Source organism: Protobothrops mucrosquamatus, unplaced genomic scaffold, assembly GCF_001527695.2.
Source record: "Protobothrops mucrosquamatus isolate PMUCROS unplaced genomic scaffold, P.Mucros_1.0 scaffold2401, whole genome shotgun sequence".
Taxonomy (NCBI): Eukaryota; Metazoa; Chordata; class Lepidosauria; order Squamata; family Viperidae; genus Protobothrops; species Protobothrops mucrosquamatus.
In genome coordinates, this window is record NW_015388473.1 from 154,771 (window position 1) to 176,387 (window position 21,617).

Below are 21,617 nucleotides of genomic sequence, written 5' to 3' on the forward strand. Positions count from 1 at the left end.
CCACCCATTGTTTCTTGTCCTGCCCTCTGGAGGCAAGGAGTTCCACTGGTTAATTGCTCTCACTCATAAAATTTATCCTTAGTTCCAGGTTGCTTCTCTCCTGGATTAGTTTCCATCCGTTGCTTCTCGTCCTGCCTTCAGGCGCTTTGGGGAATAGCTTGACTCCCTCTTCTTTGGGGCAGCCCCTCAAATACTGGAAGGCTGCTATCATGTCAGTCCTGGTCCTTCTTTTCATTAAACTAGACATACCCCATTCCTGCAACCATTTTTTAAATATATTTTAGTCTCCAGGCCTTTAATCATCTTCATGGCTCTTATTTTTGCACTTTTTCCAAAGTCTCAACATCTTTTTTTTGTAATGTGGTGACCAAAACTGGATGCAGTGTTCCAAGTGTGTGATTCCAGATGTCAGACCCCTTTTAACTGGCAGGCCTAGGGGGGTGTCTTGCCACCCATGAAATTTGGGGCGGGGGGGGATAGCTTCAAAAACTCTATAGCCAATCAGATCCTGAGGTGCACGCCTAGGGCCCCTAAGCATGTCTAGGGGGTCACTAAGGTGCAGTTGATGAGGGATCTGGGGTGACTCAGAGGAGTCACTCCACGTCGGGGTGCAATTTGGAGAAAAAGGAAGGTTGAACATCTACAGGTAATCCTTGAGTTATGACTACAATTGAGACGAGCTCGCCCCACTGGCTTCGGCAGACGGCACCTGCTGCAGACCTTGTCCGTTAAGACGTTTTAGCCTGGGAGGGGGCTATTGAAGAGAAGAGCCCTTTTCTGCTGTGGCCCCCGCTCTGTGGATCATTCTGCTGTTGGGGGTGAAATCTGGAAGAGCAGGGGTCTGCTCATGCTGGCTGGGGAATTCTGGGAGCTGAAGTCCACAAGTCTTTTTTTTTTTATTGAAAATTTTATAAAATTTTACAATATAAATCCCCCCTTCCCCAACCCACCCTTCCACTCCCCCCTCCCTCCCCCCTCACTTCCCAGTGCCAATCACAGGGTTAACAATAAAATAATCATACTCTAAATAACATTAATCAACTATTAAAATAACATATCTATAACCTCCTTTAACTCTCTTTTAAACAAATATATACAGTTATTAAAAACAATAATAATAACATCACTTTAATAATCAAAAATAGTACAAAATAACCTATTCTAACCTTTATACAACAATAATACTCTAAAATTCACTCAAAAACCAAATGATATTTTTTGGTCCCATATTTACGCTCAGTATAATCTATCCATCTTCTCCAAACCAAAATATATCTTTCTTGTGAATAGCACATAAGTGGAAATCTTGGCCATTTCTGCTAGGTTCGAGACTTTAAGTGACCATTCTTCTATAGTGGGCAAACATTCCGTTTTCCAATATTGAGCTACTAGTAGTCTTGCAGCAGTTATAAAGTTCAACATCAATTCCATTTCTTTTGCATCCAAGTCTTCCAAAATACCCAACAAAAATACTTTATCAGAAGTCCACAAGTCTTAAAGTGGTCAAGTTTGAGGACCCCTGTGGAAGAGTCTTAACATCTGATTTTGTTGATCGGCTTGGTGCCTTCATGGGGGCGCTCTTTGCTGGAGGTGGTGGATGGAATAAGAAGACCTTAGCCTTGGGCCATTTTGTAACTCTTCGTCATTTTAATTTTATTTCATATTTACCATTTTTACTCTCGGTAAGCTGCCCAGAATAGCTCCTTCTTAACTTCCTTTTTAATAATTCTTGTATATTCGCCCACGGGCGATGGGCTATTGGAAAAAAGACAGGAAAAATGAGATCCTTGTGCTTTGTTAACAAGCCACAAACCAGTCATTACAAATGTAATACAGTGTTTTTCAACCTTGAAGATGGGTAGACTTCCAACTCCCAGAATTCCCCAGCCAGCTATGGGAGTTGGAAGTCCAACCATCTTCAGGTTGCCAAGGTTGAGAAACTCTGATGTAATAAAACCGAAAAAGCTAATAGAATCCTGGGTTGTATAAACAGAGGCCTAGAATCAAGATCACGCAACATATTACTACTGCTTTTTATAAAACCCTAGTAAGACCACACCTGGAATACTGCAGCCAATTTTGGTCACCATATCACAAAAAAGATGTTGAGAGTTTGGAAAAAAATTCAAGAGAAGAGCAACTAAGATGATCAAAGGCCTGGAGACCAAAACGTATGAAGAATGGCTGCAGGACTTGGGTTTGGCTAGTCTGAAGAAAAGAAGAAATAGGGGAGACATGATAGCAGTATTCCAGTATTTGAGGGGCTGCCACAAAGAAGAGGGAGTCATGTTATTCACCAAAGCACTAGATGGAAGGTCGAGAAACAATGGTTGGAAACTGACCAAAGAGAGAAGCAACCTGGAACTAAGGAGAAACTTCCTGACAGTGAGGACAACTAACCAGTGGAACAGCTGGCCTCCAGAAACCATGGGCGCTTCATCACTGGAGATTTTTAAGAAGACACTGGACAATAACTTGTCTGAGATGGTATAAGTCAGTGATGGCAAACCTTTTAGAGACCAAGTGCCCAAACTGCAACCCAAAACCCACTTATGCATTGTCGGGTGCCGGGTTGGTGTGGTCCATTGGCTGGGTGTGGCCAATTTGGGGGCTGTGGCCCATTGGGTGGGCGTGGCTGTGGTGGTAACGGCAGACTGGGTGGGACTAAAATGTTCAATCAATCATTCCAAGTTTGCAAGATCTTTTTTTTCCCGCGAGAAGTTGAAATTGACTGATTGATCAAACCTTTTTTTTTTTTGCACACGGCGGCGGAGGCCTAAAGTGAAAAGGTTTTATAAAACCCAGCGGAAGGCCTAGGACTGGAGCGATGGCGCGCGTGCCCACAGAGAGGGCTCTGAGTGCCGCCTCTGGCACCCGTGCCATAGGTTCGCCACCACTGGTATAGGTTCTCCTGCTTGAGCAGGAGGCTGGACTAGAAGACCTCCGAGGTCCCTCCCAGCTCTATTCTGTTCTAAATTCGAAAAACACTGAACGAGACGGAGCTATTGCAGTGTAACACATAAACAGAAATACCTGCCCTTGGTGTCAAATCACACCTTTGACTGACAAGTACCTGTTACACTTCGGAATTTGGCACCGAACGTATATTGAGACACCTCGGTTTAGGGTTGTTGAACGTTCCCAAAAAGTCCGTACCCGAGTGTTCACACGCCTTTCCACTATACCGAGTGGAGAACGTTCCACCGCTCGTAAGAAGTTGGAGGGAGCTCTCTGCGACGGAACGGCCACCCCTGGGACGACTTCCGGGTCTCTGAGAAGCTTCACGCCTCAGTTCCTCTCCAGAGCTGTCTGTCAACTATCCCTCCTTCTGAATTGCTCCCCTCCCCAGGCTGTTCATGGAGATCCTCAACTCTGTTACGGACTGCGATGAGATCCAGTTCATGGAAGACGGTTCCTGGTGCCCCATGAAGCCCAAGAAGGAGAACCAGGAAGTTTGCCAGCCGTCCGCTTACAATGGACTGGAAGGTATGGAGGCTCGGCTTTGACGCGATGGCCATGGCTCTTGGGCGCGAAAGGAGGGCCCTGGCTAGTGTGTGTGTGTGTGTGTGTGTGTGTGTGTGTGTGCTGTGGTGCCAGGAGCAGAGAGGCATCTTAATAATAATAATAATAATAATAACAACAACAAAACAACAACAATAATACTAATAATAATAATAATACTAATAATGATGATGATGTTGGAAGGGACCTTGGAGGTCATCTAGTTCAACCCCCTGCTCAGGCAGGAAACCCTATACCATTTCAGACAAATTGGCTGTCCAGTCTCTTCTTAAAAACTTCCAGTGTTGGAGCATTCACCGCTTCTGGAGGCAGGTTGTTCCACTGGTTAATTGTTCTAACTGTCAGGAAGTTTCTCCTTAGTTCTAGATTGCTTCTCTCCTTGATTAGTTTCCATCCATTGTTTCTTGTCCTGCCTTCAGGCGCCTTGGAGAATAGCTTGACTCCCTCTTCTTTGGGGCAGCCCCTGAGATATTGGAAGACTGCTATCATGTCCCCCCTCGTCCTTCTCTTCATTAAACTAGACATACCCAATTCCAGCAACCGTTCCTTATATGTTTTAACCTCCAGTCCCCTAATCATCTTTGTTGCTCTTCTCTGCACTCTTTCTAGAGTCTCAGCATCTTTTTTACATCGTGGTGACCAAAACTGGATGCAGTATTCCAAGTGTGGCCTCACCAAGGCCTTGTAAAGTGGTATTAATACTTCACGTGATCTTGATTCTCTCCCTCTGTTAATGCAGCCCAGCACTGAGTTGGCTTTTTTGGCAGCTGGCTCATACTCAGTTTGCCCCCCTTCTGCACACGGAGGCTCCTCCGTGGTGTCTCAGTGGCTGATGACTGAGCATCGTGGCGTACCAGGGATTGTGCCATGCGCAAGGCTGTCTGTCTGAAGCCAGTTTCCGAGCCTTGCCATTGTTTTTGTTGCAGCCTCCCTGTACACAGTAAGTTCAGAGGGAAAGCCACTGGCCGAAAACAAGAAGAAGGTGGAGGTGATTGACTTGACCCTGGACAGCTCTTCGGACGACGAGGAACTCCTGGCCAAGAAAGTGTGTTCTGTCGCCATTGCAGCCATCCCGCCAGCAGCCGGACCAAAATGGTAGGAAGGGCTGTTGGCTCTGAGACCTTTCCTTCCTCTGGCTTGGCCCGATTTCTTTGAGCCAGACATGGTGATGGGAAGGCTCTTGGGATGTAGAATCCTAGGCCCGCAAGGGATCTCGGAGGTCTTCTAGTCTGACCCGCTGCCCGAGGCAGGGGTCCATCTGGGACAAAGGGCTGCACAGTCTTTTCTGGGAAACCTCCAGTGACACAGCACCCACAACTTCTGGAGGCAAGCTGTTCCTTCGATTAATTGTTCTCATCGGCGGGAAATCGACAGGAGCTTTGTGCTAGAACAGGGGTAGGCATGGCTGGCTCAGGAATTCTGGGAGTTGAAGTCCACGAGTCATAAAAGAGCCAAGGTTGCCTATCCCTGGCCTACATCCTCCTGTTCTAAGCGGTGAGCCTCCTAGACCAGGGGTAGGCAGCCTTGGCTCTTTTATGACTCGTGGACTTCAACTCCCAGAATTCCTCAGCCAGCATGGCTCAGCTTGGAAACCTCTCCCTTTCCCCTCAGCATGGCTGGCTCAGGAATTCTGGGAGTTGAAGTCCACCAGTCATGAAGGGGCCATAGTTCCCCCAAGCTGGCTCAGGAATTCTGGGAGACGAAGTCCACCAGTCATAAAAGAGCCAGGGTTGCCTAACCCTGCCCCAGCCAGCCAGGAATTCTGGGAGTTGAAATCCACGAGTCATAAAAGAGACAAGGTTGCCTACCTCTGGCCTAAGTCCTCCTGTTCTAAGCGGTGAGCATCCTAGACCAGGGATAGGCAACCTTGGCTCTTTTATGATTCGTGGACTTCAACTCCCAGAATTCCTGAGCCAGCATGAGGGAAACTTTGGCCCCCTCATGACTTGTGGACTTCAACTCGCAGAATTCCTGAGCCAGCATGGCTCAGCTTGGAAACCTCTCCCTTTCCCCTCAGCGTGGCTGGCTCAGGAATTCTGGGAGTTGAAGCCCATGAGTCATAAAAGAGCCCTGTCCTAGAAAGACTTCCCTTTTTAGCTTCTCTTTCTTTCTGGCTCTTTTTCTGGGAGGTCCAGGAAGGTGAAACAGACTAGCTTGTGTTCATAATGGCTCAGGATTGTGTATTCGAGGTTTTTTATTTTTAAGAGTTAAATGAACTTTCTTTGGTTAATTCATCAGGTTAATGTATTTATCATGGGAGAGAGATAAATTGCCTCTCAGTCCTTCTGAACAGGGCCTGGGTCTTCTGCTTTCACTGCCCCCCTCTGTCTTTCCCCCCCTTTCCCCCATCATTACCTATGAAGTGGCCTTGATCCATCAAATCGTAATATAAAATGGATTAATGTTTAAAGCCTGGATGTGCAGCTGCATGGCCCAGTTGAGCCTTCTTGTTGGATAACATTCTGCGGAATTTAATCTTTGGAAGGTAATCTTCTTTGGAAGACCCAGGCCCTTTCTGGGGGGGGGGAGGGTTTGACTGGCAGTTTATCTTTCTCTCTGTAATTCTTTGGAATATTATCTGAGTACAGTTGCTGAAAACTGCCCAAATTCCAAAATTCAATAATAATAATAATAAAAGTGGCACTCCCCAGCTCCTCCTCTTCCCGCTGGCTTGTGACCCTCAGTCCCCCAGAAGAAGTAGAACTGGCCCCCAAAGGCTGCTGCAAATGTCCCTTGTCTCCCCAAGAACCGAAGGGCTTTCCAGCTCTGCTAAGCTTTCATTCCCTTTCAGGGTTTTGAACGCAGACCACCAGACCTCCTCGGTGCTGCGGAGCCCCTCAATGGCTGCGATGGGCAGTGAATTCCTCTCCAGCCTCCCCCTGTCAGAGTACCACCCTTCTTACCCGGTCCCTTCAGACATTCAAGGTAAGCAGGACCAGGTGGCCCCGAGCTCGGGCTCTCTTCCCTAAACTGGGGGGAACGGGAGAAGAAAAGGAATCTGCAAGGTCCTGCCCCAGCTACTCTTGAAGCAGGCCTTATTTCCAAAGGATCTTTTACTGAGAGAAAGTGGTTGCAGGGAAGACGAGCCGAATCTGAAATTCCTCCCCTCCCCAGTGTCCCAGTCCATCAGGAGCCAAGCTGATGATGGTGCAAAGTTGTTGTGAGAACTCTGAGGGGAAGAGAGGAGCCAAACCAGGGGGCCCTGAGGGCTTCTTCCCCCCCCTCCCCAATTCCCAGGCAGATACATCAGAGCAGAAGTAGAAACAATATAGAACCATCTTAGATTCCCCCAAAGCGCTCCCCTCCTCCCTTCATAATGGCAGGGTTCTCCAACAGGGACCTGACAGAATCAGAGGTAAAGCTCACCTGTCTTAGTGGTATTGTGGCTTCTTGGTCTTGGACGGGTTTCAGCTTCTCGTGTGAACACAGCTCTCAGAGGGGCCCAGGCCCTTGTCTGGTTAGCAAGCCCAGATATTGCACCTCTGTCCTGTGGATGTTAGCTACCTCTGAAGACCCCCAGTGCCATCCATCTCGCTTTAGTTAGTTAGCAAAGAATGGCCCCGGGATCATTGTTTCTCCAAGAGTATACAGTCTAGTCTAGTCTAGTCTAGTCTGGAATGGAATAGAAATAGAAATAGAAATAGAAATAGAAATAGAAATAGAAATAGAAATAGAAATAGAAATAGAAATAGGATTAGAATAGAATAGAATAGAATAGAATAGAATAGAATAGAATAGAATAGAATAGAATAGAATAGAATAGAGCTGGAAGGGACCTTGGAGGTCTTCTAGTCCAGCCCCCTCTCAAGCAGGACAACCTATGCCATCTCAGACAAGAGACTGCCTAGCCCAAGGATAGGTAACCTTGACCCTTTTCTGGCTCAGGAATTCTGGGAGTTGAAGTCCACGAGTCATAAAAGAGCCAAGGTTGCCTACCCCTGGTCTAGACTCTTCTTAAAAGCCTCCAGTGACAGAGCACCCACAGCCTCTGGTGGCAAGCTGTTCCACTGGTTAATTGTCCTCACTGTCAGGAAATTTCTCCTTAATTCCAGGTTGCTTCTCTCCTTGGTCACTTTCCAACCACTGTTTCTTGTCCTGCCCTCTGGTGCTTTGGAGAATGACCACAATTGAGCCCAGAATTTATGTTGCTAAGTGAGAAATTCGTTAAGCGGGTTTTGCTCCATTTTGCGACTGGCTTGCCAGTGATAAGGGAATCACTGCAGTTGTTAAATTAGTAACCCGGTTCTTAGGTGAATCTGGCTTACTCCCATTGGCTTTGCTTGTCAGAAGGTTTCAAAAGCTGGTCATGTGACCGCAGGACCCTGCGACCGTCATAAATATGAGTCAGTTGCCAAACATCTCAATTTTGATCACATGATCATGGGGATGCTGGAAAGGTCAGAACTGAAAAACACTCCTAAGTCACTTTTTTTGCTGCTATCGTAACTTTGAACGGTCACTAAACGAACTGTTGTAAGTCGAGGACTACCTGTCTTTTTATAAATCTTTTCCTTCCCTCCAGTACATTCATTTTTAGCATTAAGTTATTTTCCCCCCTTTCTGTTTCTCTAGGTCTGGATTTGTTTTCCTTTCTTCAAAGTGAAAATCAGGTATGTTTTCTCTCTTCCCTTCCGTCTCCCAACCAACCATTCACGAAATCCACAGCGTGGCCATTAAAATAGAGGGGTTTTTTTTCTCTGCGTTTAATTGCCTTGGTAACCCAGCAAGCTTGCTTTTACAGCTCTTCAAGCTTCTTCAGACTTGCAAGACTCAGACTCCAGAATAGCAGTTGCAAAGAAGAGAATAGAAGAGAATAGAAAATAGAATAGAAAATAGAATAAAATAGAACAGGGAATGGAAAGGAATAGAATAGAGAATGGGAGTAGAACAGAACATAGAATAGAATAGAATAGAATAGAATAGAATAGAATAGAATAGAATAGAATAGAATAGAATAGAATAATAGAAAATAGAATAGAAAATAGAATAGAACAGGGAATGGAATAAAACGGAATGGAATGGAATGGAATAGAATAAAGAATGGGAATAGAATAGAACAGAATAGAACAAAGAATAGAATAGAATAGACTAGAACAGAATAGAATAGAACAGAAAATAGAATAGAACGGAATGGAATAGAATAGAGAATGGGAACAGAACAGAACAGAACAGAATAGAATAGAATAGAATAGAATAGAATAGAATATAGAATAGAATATAGAATAGAATATAGAATAGAATGTAGAATAGAATGTAGAATAGAAAATAGAATAGAAAATAGAATAGAATAGAACAAGGAATGGAATGGAATAGAGAATGGGAATAGAACAGAACATAGAATAGAATAGAATAGAATAGAGTAGAATTAGCACTTTGACTTATATACCGCTTCACGGTGCTTTGCAGCCCTCTCTAAGCAGTTTACAGGGTCAGCCTCTTGCCTCCAACAATCTGGGTCCTCATTTTACCGACCTTGGGAGGACAGAAGGCTGAGTCAACCTTGAGCTGGTCAGGATCGAACTGCCTTACTGCTGGCAGTGGGCAGTCAACAAGTAGCCTGCAGTGCTGCATTCTAACCACTGTGCCACCACGGCTGTACACCAAAGTTGAAAAGCCAGGCAGCACCAGAATGGCCTGTGATTACAGGTAGTCCTCAACTTACGACCACAATTTGAGCCCCAAGTTTCTGTTGTTAAGTGAGACATTTGTTAAGTCAATTTTGCTCCATTTTACGACCTTTCTTGCCACAGTTGTTAAGTGAATCCCGGCACTTGTTAAGTTAGTAACATGATCGTTAAGTGAATCGCTGCAGTTGAGAAGTTAGTCACACGGTTGTAAAGTGAACCTGGCTTCCGCCTTGATTTTGCTGGTCAGGAGGACGCAAAAGGGGATCACCGTCATAAATATGAGCCCACTGCCAGGCGTCTGAATTTTGATCATGTGACCAATGGGGACGCTGCAACAGTCATAAGTTTGAAAAATCGTCCTAAGTCACTTTTTCCAGTGCCGTTGTAACTTTGAACGGTCACTAAACAGACTGGTAAGTTGAGGACTACCTGTAGTTCCCTCTCCTTCAGCCCAAGGACTCGGGCATAGCAAGTGCGCTAAGGGCAGAAGACAAAAATTGTCCTTATTGTTAACGAATCTTTCCCTCTTGCAGCACTACGGGCCCTCCGTGATCACCTCCTCGGACGAACAGGAGTCCCTGAGCCATTTTTTCCAGTATCGGGGGCCCTCCCCGCATTTCATGAGCCCCCTGTCTCCGATTGTGGTGGGATCCCACAATGGGGTCGGCTCCCCCACCGGCAGCCGCATGAACAGCGTGGTCTCTTCACCCACGGCCAGCTTGCGGGAGAGCCACGGGGCCATGGGGAGCAGCCCGGCTCTGCCAGGGTGTCGGCCGGACATCATCTCTCTGGACTAAAGGGGGGGGGCACACCCTCTGGGACTCCCTTCCCCTCTGGAGGAAGGAAGAAGTTTTGGCGACTGAGGCAACATGTCGGCAGCTGAGAAGAGGGGAAGAGGCATGGCGGAGGGTTTTTCCTTGGTGACCGCTGTCGTCCTAGAGTGAGCCTGGAAAATCGGGGCAGTTTTAAAGCTGGAAACTCTCCCGGAAGCCACGCTTTCGGTCCTTGTGGATTGCAGAGGGCTCCGTCTCTGAATCCGAAGAATCACCGCTGAATTTGGGTCATGGGAGCAGGGGCTAAGCGGGAATTCAACCTTCTGTTATATGTCCCAAGTTACAGAACCCTGGACTTTTGCTTAGCTGTGCGAACCCAGTTTAAGGTGGGCAGGATTGGATGACTGCAGCAGATGGGAGCCTCGGGGGGGCATTTGAAATTCTGCACGGCTTGAACTCGGAACAAGCAGTCAGGACCAGCCTGGGTCAAGCCTGGCACACGTTCATTGGATCGGGAGCCTGCTGACCAAATCTGAAGGCCGCGTTAAGCTCCACGTTGGAGGATTCGAAGGCTAACGTGTTTTGAATCGGGAACATTTGGCGGGACCCTGGAAATTGGCTCCTCCTTGCATTAAAACAAACATTTTTTTTTTTTAAAGGATGCTGGCTAGACCAATTGAGGCCAATGTGAATGTTTTGCAGGTTCTTGTATTTTCAGAGCTCTGTTGTGGGGAAGGAGCAGGGTTTTTTTTTCCCTAACCAGTTTTTTTCACTAACTCCCAAAGTGTATTTTCTGTACTTATAAAAGGCCAGCAGCCTCTTTAGAGGTTTGAAGGTGTAACAAGGGAATTCTGAGTTTTACGCAGAAAATTCCACTGCTTTCTGTTCCTCCTCCTTGGGGGAAATTCCCATAGGCAGCCAGGAGAAGGCAGAAGTCCCGCGGGCAGGCCGGGAAGCGTCTGCCCTCTTTGCTCATCCGTGCCCCCTCCAGCTGAGCCTTCCCTTTTGGAAATCTCTACGCAGAGACGGGATGCTCGCCTTGTCCTGGGGCGAAAAAGTTGCCAAGGATATCTTGCCGGAGAGGTTTGAGCTGTGAGGTGCAAAGTTTGAACCCCGACTTCGGTGAAGCACGACTGCCACCCCCAGAACAGAAGACAATTCTTCTCGGACACTCCTAGCTTCAGATTTTCTAGAATCCAACCAGAACTGCCATCGGGCCACCGAAGGGAGCCTTGGGAACGCGCCGGGTGGACTTTTTAGGATTTCGGATGGGGCACCTGGCAAGGCCTGCCTGGAGTGGACTTGCAGGGGGTGTGTCCCCCTTTGAAGCTGGCTTTCCATACCCCTGGGGTGGGCTCAGGTGCCAAGGGACCGTCTGCCAGGCTGCCTTCCAAAATCCCACCATCCGGTTGCCGTTAACTGGTGGTTTCCGGGGATTGCCCGGTCTGTAGGCTCTTGCTGTTACCATGTATTTTTTTACACTTTAAATCTTGTATTTCCACCCCCCTTAAAAAGTATTTCCAGCCAATCCTGTACAGAGAACAAAAGATCTATCAATCAATCATATATATATATATCTATATCTATATTATGATAATCTATATTTTCAGTTTTTGTACATAATGCAACTCCAAAGATCTTTTTCTCTGCATTTTTTTTCCCTTCCTTTTCTGAGGACTAAATGAAGGTGGCGTCATACTTTGCACACGTGTAAGCGAGCGTGAGGGGCAGTGCATTGTCCGTTGCACGGCTAATTTATATATTTATGTATGTGTTCTGAGTTGTGCGTGTGTGTGTGTGTGTGTTTCAGTTGGAAGCTTTCCGAGTCCAGCTACTCAGCCTCCTCTTCCCACCTCTTCAGCCAGTCGGGTGTTTGAGCCTCCAACGTGGAAGTCCTGGAAAACCTCCGCGCAGCCAGAACTGTCCCGATGGGAGTCTGGTCCGAGACAGAATGAAGGAAACTCTAATTTTGCAGAGCTTCCCCCTTCAAGGCCTTGGCTTCCTGCATGATTTCCCAAAGCCTCAGCGGAGAAGGCCGGATTCCTATTTTAAGAGGGCTGCGGGTTAATTTTAATGCTGCTTGTTACCCACACCTCATCGTTGTGCGGCTTTCTTTCAAGCGTTTCCGTTTCAGTCAAAGGGAATGTTTTTCTGGGACAGCTGAAGTTTTCCTAGATGTTCCCGGGAGGGGTCTGTGACAACTTGCTGTGGACAACGGGACAAGACTTAATGAATGTAGAAGAAATGGTGGCATAGAATCATGAAAGGAAAGATGCCGAAGGAGGAGGGACAGAATGAAATTTATTTAAAACAAATTTTAAAAAAAAAGTTTAATTTTTGACATTCACAGTGACAAAAATTAAAATATTTTTTTAATTTATTTTAAATAAATAGGATTGTTAAATTCTCCTGCAGTGAGGGGTCCCGTGGCGGGTGGTCTCCTGGGAGGAGCCAGGGCAAAGGGCAGGGGGAGCGGAGGCCGAGACCCCGTTTGTAGCCAGTGGCTGGCTGGGCAGGTGGAGGAGAGGCTGACCTGGCATCCCTTTAGTGGACCCTTTTTTCTGTCTTTTGGAAGAGACAAACCTCCCCTCCTGGGCTTATTTATTCTGTCATACCCTTGTTTTTATCAACTCAGAGCCATGGTGTATATGCCGTTGTAGAGAAAAATATAATAAAAAAAAAAAGTTGCAAAGAGCTGTGGTCCCACATCATGAAGGGTCTCCATCTTGGCTGCGTCGCTGGCTTTTTTTTTTCAGCCTTGTAAATATATTATAAATTGGGGAAGGGGGGGTGAAGTGTTGGCACAATCCCAGTTCATAATGAAGGTAATTTTCTTTCCACTTAAGTTGATTTCCATTTAGGGCAACCAAATTATTTTAGTGGGACTGAGTGGATTTTCCATCTTCGTTTTTTCCCCCCACATCATAATCTGTTTACTACCACCACTTTTTTTTGTTATGTATTTTTTTTTTTACGGTTTGTAACATTTTATTGGATTATGGAATAAAATGCAAAAGTACAAAAGCAAATAGGACACTGGGGAAGGGGAAAAAGTGTTGCAGGAGAATAAAGCATTAACACCAAACCTCGACTTTTTTTACTTTTCCATAATAGCATAAACTAGCCTGCTTACTACCGCCGCTTTATGGCTTATTCTGTAAACCTCTTTATTCACCTGAAGGCATGCTGGCCACATGAAACTTCCAAATGCAGAGATAATAGTATAAGGGGACAAGTGACAGGCTGGCGATGGTACATAAAATATTTGCTTGCAAACAATCTCAGGCAGAGGGTATCAGATCTAACATTCCCCCCCCCCCAAAAAAAACCCCATTTAATTTCTAAGATAAGGGAGGCATGGCGGATAAAAAGAATTTTGTCTTCCACATATGATTATTAATAGACGGCCCATGAGCATTACTCATGAAAAAGATGCTCTAGCTTTCAGTACTAAACCGCTTTAATTTCTAACTTTTTGAGTGAACAAACTGACGTTTCTTCTGGTGACTTTGGTTCCCTTGATCCTCTTTTTTTTAAAAAAAGTTTTTTTATTTATAATACAGTTAAAACAAAAATGGACATAACGTGACATTCCAGAATAAATGTTCCTAACAATTTGTTCCTTGTAATACATATAATTAATACATCATTCTTAATCTCTAAATAAATTTATTCTTCTATACAATACAATTATATATACAGTTATAAGTATTTCTGTCTTAACAGTAGCTTGAAGCCCGAGCAGTTCTCCTTAATTCATACCAGTAATAAAATTTGTCCCAGATTTCAAAGTAGTCTGATTCTGTCTTATCCTTCATTTCCATTGTGAGCCTATCCATTTCAGCACACGATAAAATTTTATATAAAATCTCTTCTTCTGTTGGAATTCCTTTATTCCTCCAGTTTTGAGCATATACCAATCTAGCAGCAGTGAGAATGTGTAACATCAAATAGAATACCCCTTTGTCATATTTCTGCATGGTTATGCCTAGTAAAAAGAGTTCTGGTTTTAACTCTACCACTAGCATTAAAATTTCTTCCAGCCATTTTTTAACCTTATTCCAAAAATCACGGGCTCGTGGGCACTCCCACCACATATGATAGTATGTCCCAGTTGCCAATTTACATTTGGTTGTAAACCTTCTTCGTAAACTTGGGTAAGATCGATTAGAATACCCACCCTCTACGGTAGACATCTTGTAAAACATCTCTAAAAGGGAAACTAGGAGAAAATACCCTCGGAAGGGACGAAGGTCTTACCACAACTAGTATTAAATAATTTAACAACACGGTTGACCGAGGGTCTTTGAGACCCACTAAATATTTTTGCAATCAGAGTAGAGCTGGAAGGGGCCTCGGAGGTCTTCTAGTCCAGCCCCCTGCTCAAGCAGGAGAACCTAACTGTGTTGTTGAACACCCTAGACTTGGCTGGAGTAAAAGATCTATGAAGTGGTGGCGAACCTATGGCACGTGTGCCAGAGGTGGCACTCAGAGCCCTCTCTGTGGGCACACACGCCATCGCCCCAGCAAAGTTCGCCAGAGTAGCGAGCACGTGGCGTTTGGAAACGACGGGGCAGGAAGTGAGCGGCGTTGGCCCCCTGGGGATGGCGAGGGACTGGTCCCTGCCACCCTGGTCCCAGCCCACCCACCCAGTCTGCCGTGACCACCGCAGCTATGCCCACCTAGCGCCCATGCCCACCCTGCTCCCCCCAAGGGCACCACAATGCTGATGCGGCCCTGGCACTTTGCAATAAATAAGTGTGTTTTGGGTTGCAGTTTGGGCACTCGGTCTCTAAAAGGTTCGCCATCACTGATCTATGACTTATAGCCGCAACAACTGGATTCAACCGACAGATGGCGCAGCGATCCATAATTGAGCATTTTAAACACATTTTACGGCTGACCAGATGTTTTAACAACTGGTTCTTTTTGATACTTGTTAGATGTTCGTTTTCTACTTACAGGACTGTGATGTTCCAAGAAGGGTTGGGAGCAGTGGTGGGATTCAGCCATTTGCACCACTTCGGCAGAACCGGTAGCTAATTTTTTGTTGCCCAAGCCCAGAACGGATTTCCAGAAGCGGCATCCACACAGAGAACCAGTTGTTCACCTATTTGAATCCCACCACTGGTTTTTTGGGGTGGGGGTGGGGGTGGGGTATTAATTCGGGAAAATCTATATTGGTAGCTGTATTTCTTCTCCTCTGGATATTTATTTATTTTCTTACTATGCCTTATTTACCTTTTGTTTTATTTTTATTTTATTTATTTTATTTTATTATATTTTATTATTTTATTTTATTTTATTTTAGCACCAGCAATAGCACTTAGACTTATATACCGCTTCATAGTACTTAATAACCTCTCTAAGCGGTTTACAGAGCATATTGCCCCCATCAGTTTGGGTCCTCATTTTACTGATCTATTTTATTTTATTATTTTATTTTATTTTATTTTATTTTATTTTATTTTATTTTATTTTATTTTATTTTATTTTATTTTATTTTATTTTATTATTATTTTATTTTATTTTATTTTATTTTATTATTTTATTTTATTTTATTTTATTTTATTTTATTTTATTTTATTTTATTTTATTTTATTTATTTTATTTATTTTATTTTATTATTGTGAATTGGTTTGCCGCCCATTTTACCATAGGGTAACTGGGTGGTTTATAATGTTAAAAAGGATAAAACTATATAAAACATGTACTGTATATCATTGAAATGAAAGACTATAAAAGTACAAATTATCAACTTTAACTAAAAAATGGAGAGGGAGGGAGGAGTGGGGCTGGGGGGGTTTGGTGGGAGCTGTTCTTAATCTATCAGCCCCCTCCAATGTGATGCTTCCCTATGGAGGCCCCGGGCCAATTGGCCACGCCACGTTTTGGGCTCTTGCGGAAAGTCAGGAGGGGGGGCTGGCCTCGCTTGGGGGGGCAGCAAGGTGTTCCACGGGGCAGGAGCACGCTATAACTATGACTATAAACTAAACATTAAAAAGCAAAGAGTGAAATAAGACAAAAGTTACAGTACAAAATGAAAACATAGCGAGTATTTAAGAGACTCAGGAACAAAACAATATTCACTCAAGGAGAGAAGCAACCCAGAACTAAGGAGAAATTTCCTGACAGTGAGGATAATTAACCAGTGGAACAGCTGGCCTCCAGAAGTTGAGGGTTGCTCCATCACTGGAGGCATTTAGGAAGAAATTGGATAACCATTTGTCTGACGTGGCATAGGGTCTCCTGCCTGAGCAGGGGGTTGGACTAGAAGACCTCCAAGGTCCCTCCCAACTCTGTTATTCTGTCCTGTTATTCTGAAATCCTGTATCACAACTGCCTTGGGCAAAGATCTTCCAGGCCGATAGTCCGTCCTCGTCACATTTGCATTCCAGTCTGGAGATGGTGCGTGTAGAGCTGAGACTGCCTTTCGGTTTTCCGGCTTGCCTTCTGAATCAAGTTTCTAGATCTTAAGGCGAGATGGTGTCAGAGGCCTTAGGAAATCTTGGAGGCCGAAGAAAGGCTTCCCCGAAACTGCCTCTGGTCAGGGGCGAGGATGTCAAAGGCCAAATCAAGATGCTGCAGGCCAAAATTCTCTTGTGTTTGTGGTCTGTGTTGTTCAAGCAGAGATGGAAAGAAAAAGAGGAGATGTTAAATTGAGGCCAAATCCAGGAACCGGTGTGAGACTTAAATCCAGCAATCCAATCTTTAAGTTGCTAGTCCCTAAGCAATAGGGAGTCAACCCATTCACCAAAGCACCTGAAGGCAGGACAAGAAGCAACGGATGGAAACTAACCAAGGAGAGAAGCAACCTGGAACTAAGGAGAAACTTCCTAACAGTGAGGACAATTAACTACCCTCCAGAAGTCGTGAATGCGCCAATAAGAAGAGATTGGACAGGGTTTCCTGCCTGAGGACGGGGTTGGACTAGAAGACCTCCAAGGTCCCTTCCAACTCCATTGTTCTGTTATCCAGCAAAGCGGCTACAGCAGTGAGAGCCGTCTCCCGAAAAAGCCAGAAGAAAACATAGATTGGAGACAGAGAGAGGGAAGTAAGAAGCTGCTGGAGAATCGATTCTTGCGCTGGAGACATTTGCAAATCTTCCCTTCCCCTCCTGCGGCTGGGCTGCAGGCTTTGTGCAGCTGTGAATNCAACTCCATTGTTCTGTTATCCAGCAAAGCGGCTACAGCAGTGAGAGCCGTCTCCCGAAAAAGCCAGAAGAAAACATAGATTGGAGACAGAGAGAGGGAAGTAAGAAGCTGCTGGAGAATCGATTCTTGCGCTGGAGACATTTGCAAATCTTCCCTTCCCCTCCTGCGGCTGGGCTGCAGGCTTTGTGCAGCTGTGAATCGTGGCTTTTTCTCTTGAATGCCGATGATGGTTACACTTGGGCGACCTGAATGCCAGGAGGAGAGAGCCAAAAGAGGAGGAGGAGGAGGGTGGCTCCGAAGCCGTTTCACTTTCAAGTCAGGCGACGAGGGAGATTAGCCGGGATGAGCGTCTGGGGCATGTCCGGGCCTGGCTGAGCAAGGGAACAGGTGTGCGGGAGGCGCACCTGGCAGGACCGGGCAGCTCCCAGCTGAGGCCCCCAGGCGGCTCAAGTGCGCCCTCCCAGCCACACGGATCGGGATCTCCAACCGGCTGCAGCTCTGGAGATGCGCTCCGGCCGGTCCCGGCGTTCCCCTCTGGAGAAAGCATCTCACCTGGGCGAACCTCTCCTGCCAGAGATGGACTGACCCGGTCTGTGCACCCCCAGTCAGAGCGAGAGCCTCGGCCTTCCGGGGAAGTTGGAAGGAAGCAGCCACCATGAAGAAAATGTTCTCCTGTTCCAGCCATCCAGTGGCGGTGAGTAACAACGGCTGCGTTCGCCGAAGCTCCGTCTGACAGGTGGCAGGTGATCCTCCAGTAATTATACTTGATATGCCTGTAATTATACTTCTAAAAAAGCAGCGAAAATGTCGAACCTGCAGGCGATAGGAACTTGAGTTTTATCTCTTGGTTTGAATCAAGCTGCTAGTCCTTAAGGTGGTGAAGAAAAGCTTGGAAAACCTGGATCGGTGCCAAGGCCTGGGAGGAGCTGTATGTTTTGCAGTATTGAGGAGGGGAATTTAAGTGCTTTCCCTAACTTCTTAGGGACTAGCAACCGCTGCTCTGTCTTGGTTGGGATCTCTGTTCCTAAGGGTAGTGACTTTATTCCTAGTCAAGTTGCAGTTTTCAACTTTACTTTATAGCAATAGCAACAGCATTTAGACTTATACAGGTAGTCCCCGACTTACGACGAGGCCCAAATTTATGTCGCATTTATTAAGTGAGTTTTGCCCCATTTTACGACTTTTCTTGCCACAGTTGTTAAGTGAATTATTGCAGTTGTTAAGTTAGTAACATAGTTGTTAAGTGAATCTGACTTGTCTGTTGATTTTGCTTGTGAGAAAGTCGCAAAAGGGGATCACGTGACCCCGGGAACCAGTTGCCAAGTGTCTGAATTTTGATCACATGACCAGAGGGATGCTACAAAGGTCGTAACTGTGAAAAAAGGTCATAAGTCACTTTTTTTCAGGGCCGTTGTAACTTTGAATGGTCACTAAATGAACTGTGGTAAATTGAGCACTACCTGTTTAATGCTTCGCAGTGCTTTACAGCCCTCTATGAGTGGTTTACAGAGTCAACATATGGCCCCCAACAATCTGGGTCCTCATTTTACTGACCTTGGAAGGACGGAAGGCTGAGTCAACCTTGAGCCGGTCAGAATAGAATAGAATAGAATAGAAACAGGAAGAAGAATGGAATGGAATGGAAAATAGAATGGAAAATAGAATAGAATAGAATAGAATAGAATAGAATAGAATAGAATAGAATAGAACCTTGGAGGTCATCTAGTCCAGTGATTCTCAACCTGTGGGTCGGGACCCCATTTGGGGTCGATCGACCATTTCACGGGGGTCGCCAAGCAAGGCTGTCCGCCATTTTTTTTGTCCGCCATTTTTTTGTCCGCCATTTTTTCCCCTTTTCCGGCGGGTGCCTTACCTCCCTTGGGCTGGGCCAGCTGGTGGTCGGCCTGCTCCATCTCTGCCGCTTGCCAGCTACGCCTCGGCCGGCGCAGGGGGCGGAACCACGCATGCGCGGTGCTCCCGGGCAGGGAAAGTCCTCAACTTACGACCGGTTGGGTAGTCCTCGACTTACGACCGGTTTAGTCCTCGACTTACGACCGGTTTAGTCCTCAACGTACGACCGGTTTAGTCCTCGACTTACGACCGGTTGGGGTCGCGGCATTAAAAAGGTTGAGAACCACTGATCTAGTCCAACCTTCAGAGAAGAGACAGCAGTGTCCAAAGCAGGGATGGGATTTGAGGAAGGGTCTCAACCTCAACCCTCCCCAGTTTTCTTCAGGATAACGACAGAGAGTGGAATTGCAAGATTCCAAAGCTGCAGCCCTACAGCTTACAACAGTTGATTTAATGGCCGTTCGAGGTTACAATGGCACTGAAAAAAGTGACTTAGGACCGTTTTTCACACTTATGACCATTGTAGCATCCCTGAGGTCACGTGACCAAAATTCAGACGCTTGGCAACTGACTCATATTTATGACGGTCGTTGTGTCCCGGGGTCACGTGATCCCCTTTTTGTGACCTTCCGACAAGCAAAGCCAGATTCACTTTACAACTGTGTTACTAATTTAACAACTGCAATGATTCACTTCACAAATGTGGCAAGAAAAGTTACAAAATAGGGCAAAACTCACTTAACAAATGTTTCACTTAGCGACATCAATTTTGGACTCAATTGTGGTCGTAAGTCGAGGACTACGTGTAGCTTTAGTTTTCATGACTCTTTGATTTTCAGGTCTGGTCTGCTTTGCAGGGCTGAAACCTAGGAGTCCATATTAGGGCTCAATGTAGAAGGCACTCTGCTCATGGTCAGAGGGACATGACGGCGCACACGTTCTGGTTGAGATATTCCAAGCCTCAGTCCCAGCTGGGAGAAGTCATTGGGAAAATATTGAGGAATGACAGAATAACAGCGTTGGAAGGGACCTTGGAGGTCTTCTAGTCCACTTCCCTGCTCAAGCAGGACACACTGTATCATTTTGGACAAATGGATGTCCGATCTCTTCTTAAAAGCCTCTAGGGATGGAGCATCCGCAACTTCTGGTGGCAAGCTGTTCCACTGGTTAATTGTCCTCACTGTTAGGAAGTTTCTCCTTAATTCCAGGTTGCTTCTCTCCTTCATCAGTTTCCACCCATTGCTTCTTGTCCTGCCTTCTGGTGCAGTATATTTAACAGTATAACACAGTTGGAAGGGACCTTGGAGGTCTTCTAGTCCAACCCCTTGTTCAAGCAGGAGACCTTATACAGGTTACAATCACAATTGAGCCCAATTGAGTTATTATGCCCCTCCTAGTCCTTCTTTTCTCTAGACTGGCCATATCCAATTCCAGCAACCGTTCTTCCTATGTTTTAGCCTCCAGTCCCCTAATCATCCTTGTTGCTCTTCTCTGCACTCGTTCCAGAGTCTCGCCATCTTTTTTATATGATGGTGACCAAAACTGGATGCAGTATTCCAGGGGTGGCCTTAGCAAAGCCTTATAAAGAAGTTCAGTTCAGTTGTGGAAATTGGGCCATCCATTATTTTTATCTTTTTTCCATTGTTCAGTCTTCCTCTGTCCTGCCCTCGGTTAGATCCGGCCTTTGGGGGCTTCATTGTGCACCACTTCAGGCCTAGCCAAGCAGGGCCTTGTGGATGCTCTGCTTGGCTGCTTCCGTGTCCTTCCTCCCCATCACGAGTACACAACCGAGTGGAAGGGCTCGAACGCAGCCCCTTTGGGAGGGAGGGACCCCCGTTGGATTTCCCATGGCAAATTTGGGGCCCTGTCTCCGAGGTCCTTAGGAAAAGACGCTCCCGGCAGCGGAGGGACTTCATCTGTCCAAGCAGGGTTAGGCAAGAGAGGGCTGGATCCAGAAAGTGAGAACGTCACAATGCTGGGCCGATCCGAAGATCACAGGAATGGCCGGCATGGGAGGAGGCTCTCCTGCGGAATTCCTTCCTAAAGGAGGCAAAATCACTAGACGGAAAAAAAAAAGTTTCAGAAATGGAAATAGAGGAAAAACAAGGAAGGCAAGAATCCTACACCTAGAATTCAAAATAAAGAAAGAAATGCCATTAGGCTAGCTAGCTAAATCAGTTTCTTCTTCTAAATGATGTCACTTTCAAAATATGTTTAGGGTGTATTGCGAAGAGGATGGTTGATGGGAGGTCATCTCCATTCTCTGCCTGGAAGCTGTTAGGCAGGTTCTCCTTGCCTTCTTTCTTTCTTTCTTTCTTTCTTTCTTTCTTTCTTTCTTTCTTTCTTTCTTTCTTTCTTTCTTTCTTTCTTTCTTTCTTTCTTTCTTCTTTTCCTTCTTCTTTCTTTTCCTTCCTTCCTTTCTTCCTTTTCTCTTTTCTTCCTTCCTTCCTTCCTTTCTTTCTTTTCCTTCCTTCCTTTTCTCTTTTCTTTCTTCCTTCCTTCCTTTCTTTCTTTTCCTTCCTTCCTTTTCTCTTTTCTTTCTTTCTTTCTTTCTTTCTTTCTTTCTTTCTTTCTTCTCTTTTCCTTCCTTCCTTCCTTTTCTCTTTTCTTTCTTTCTTTCTTTCTTTCTTTTTTCTTTCTTTCTTTCTTTCTTTTCCTTCCTTTCTTCCTTCCTTTTCTCTTTTCTTTCT

At 45.6% G+C, this 21,617-nt stretch overlaps 2 protein-coding genes across 2 annotated transcripts in view; both read left to right on the top strand.

Moving 5' to 3' along the window:
* The window catches only part of PIAS3 (protein inhibitor of activated STAT 3), a 29,221-nt gene extending 19,275 nt beyond the window's left edge, over window positions 1-9,946 (top strand). The window contains exons 9-13 of the mRNA XM_029285870.1: window positions 3,350-3,486; window positions 4,449-4,617; window positions 6,314-6,447; window positions 8,095-8,132; window positions 9,683-9,946. Coding sequence (XP_029141703.1) covers window positions 3,350-3,486; window positions 4,449-4,617; window positions 6,314-6,447; window positions 8,095-8,132; window positions 9,683-9,946 — 742 coding nt within the window. The remainder of the gene's footprint in view (window positions 1-3,349; window positions 3,487-4,448; window positions 4,618-6,313; window positions 6,448-8,094; window positions 8,133-9,682) is intronic.
* A 7,785-nt stretch (window positions 9,947-17,731) lies between these two features.
* Window positions 17,732-21,617, top strand: part of LOC107295561 (ankyrin repeat domain-containing protein 35-like) — a gene marked incomplete at its 3' end in the record, with an annotated part of 12,830 nt that continues 8,944 nt past the window's right edge. Inside the window, exon 1 of the mRNA XM_015824873.1 lies at window positions 17,732-17,770. Coding sequence (XP_015680359.1) covers window positions 17,732-17,770 — 39 coding nt within the window. The remainder of the gene's footprint in view (window positions 17,771-21,617) is intronic.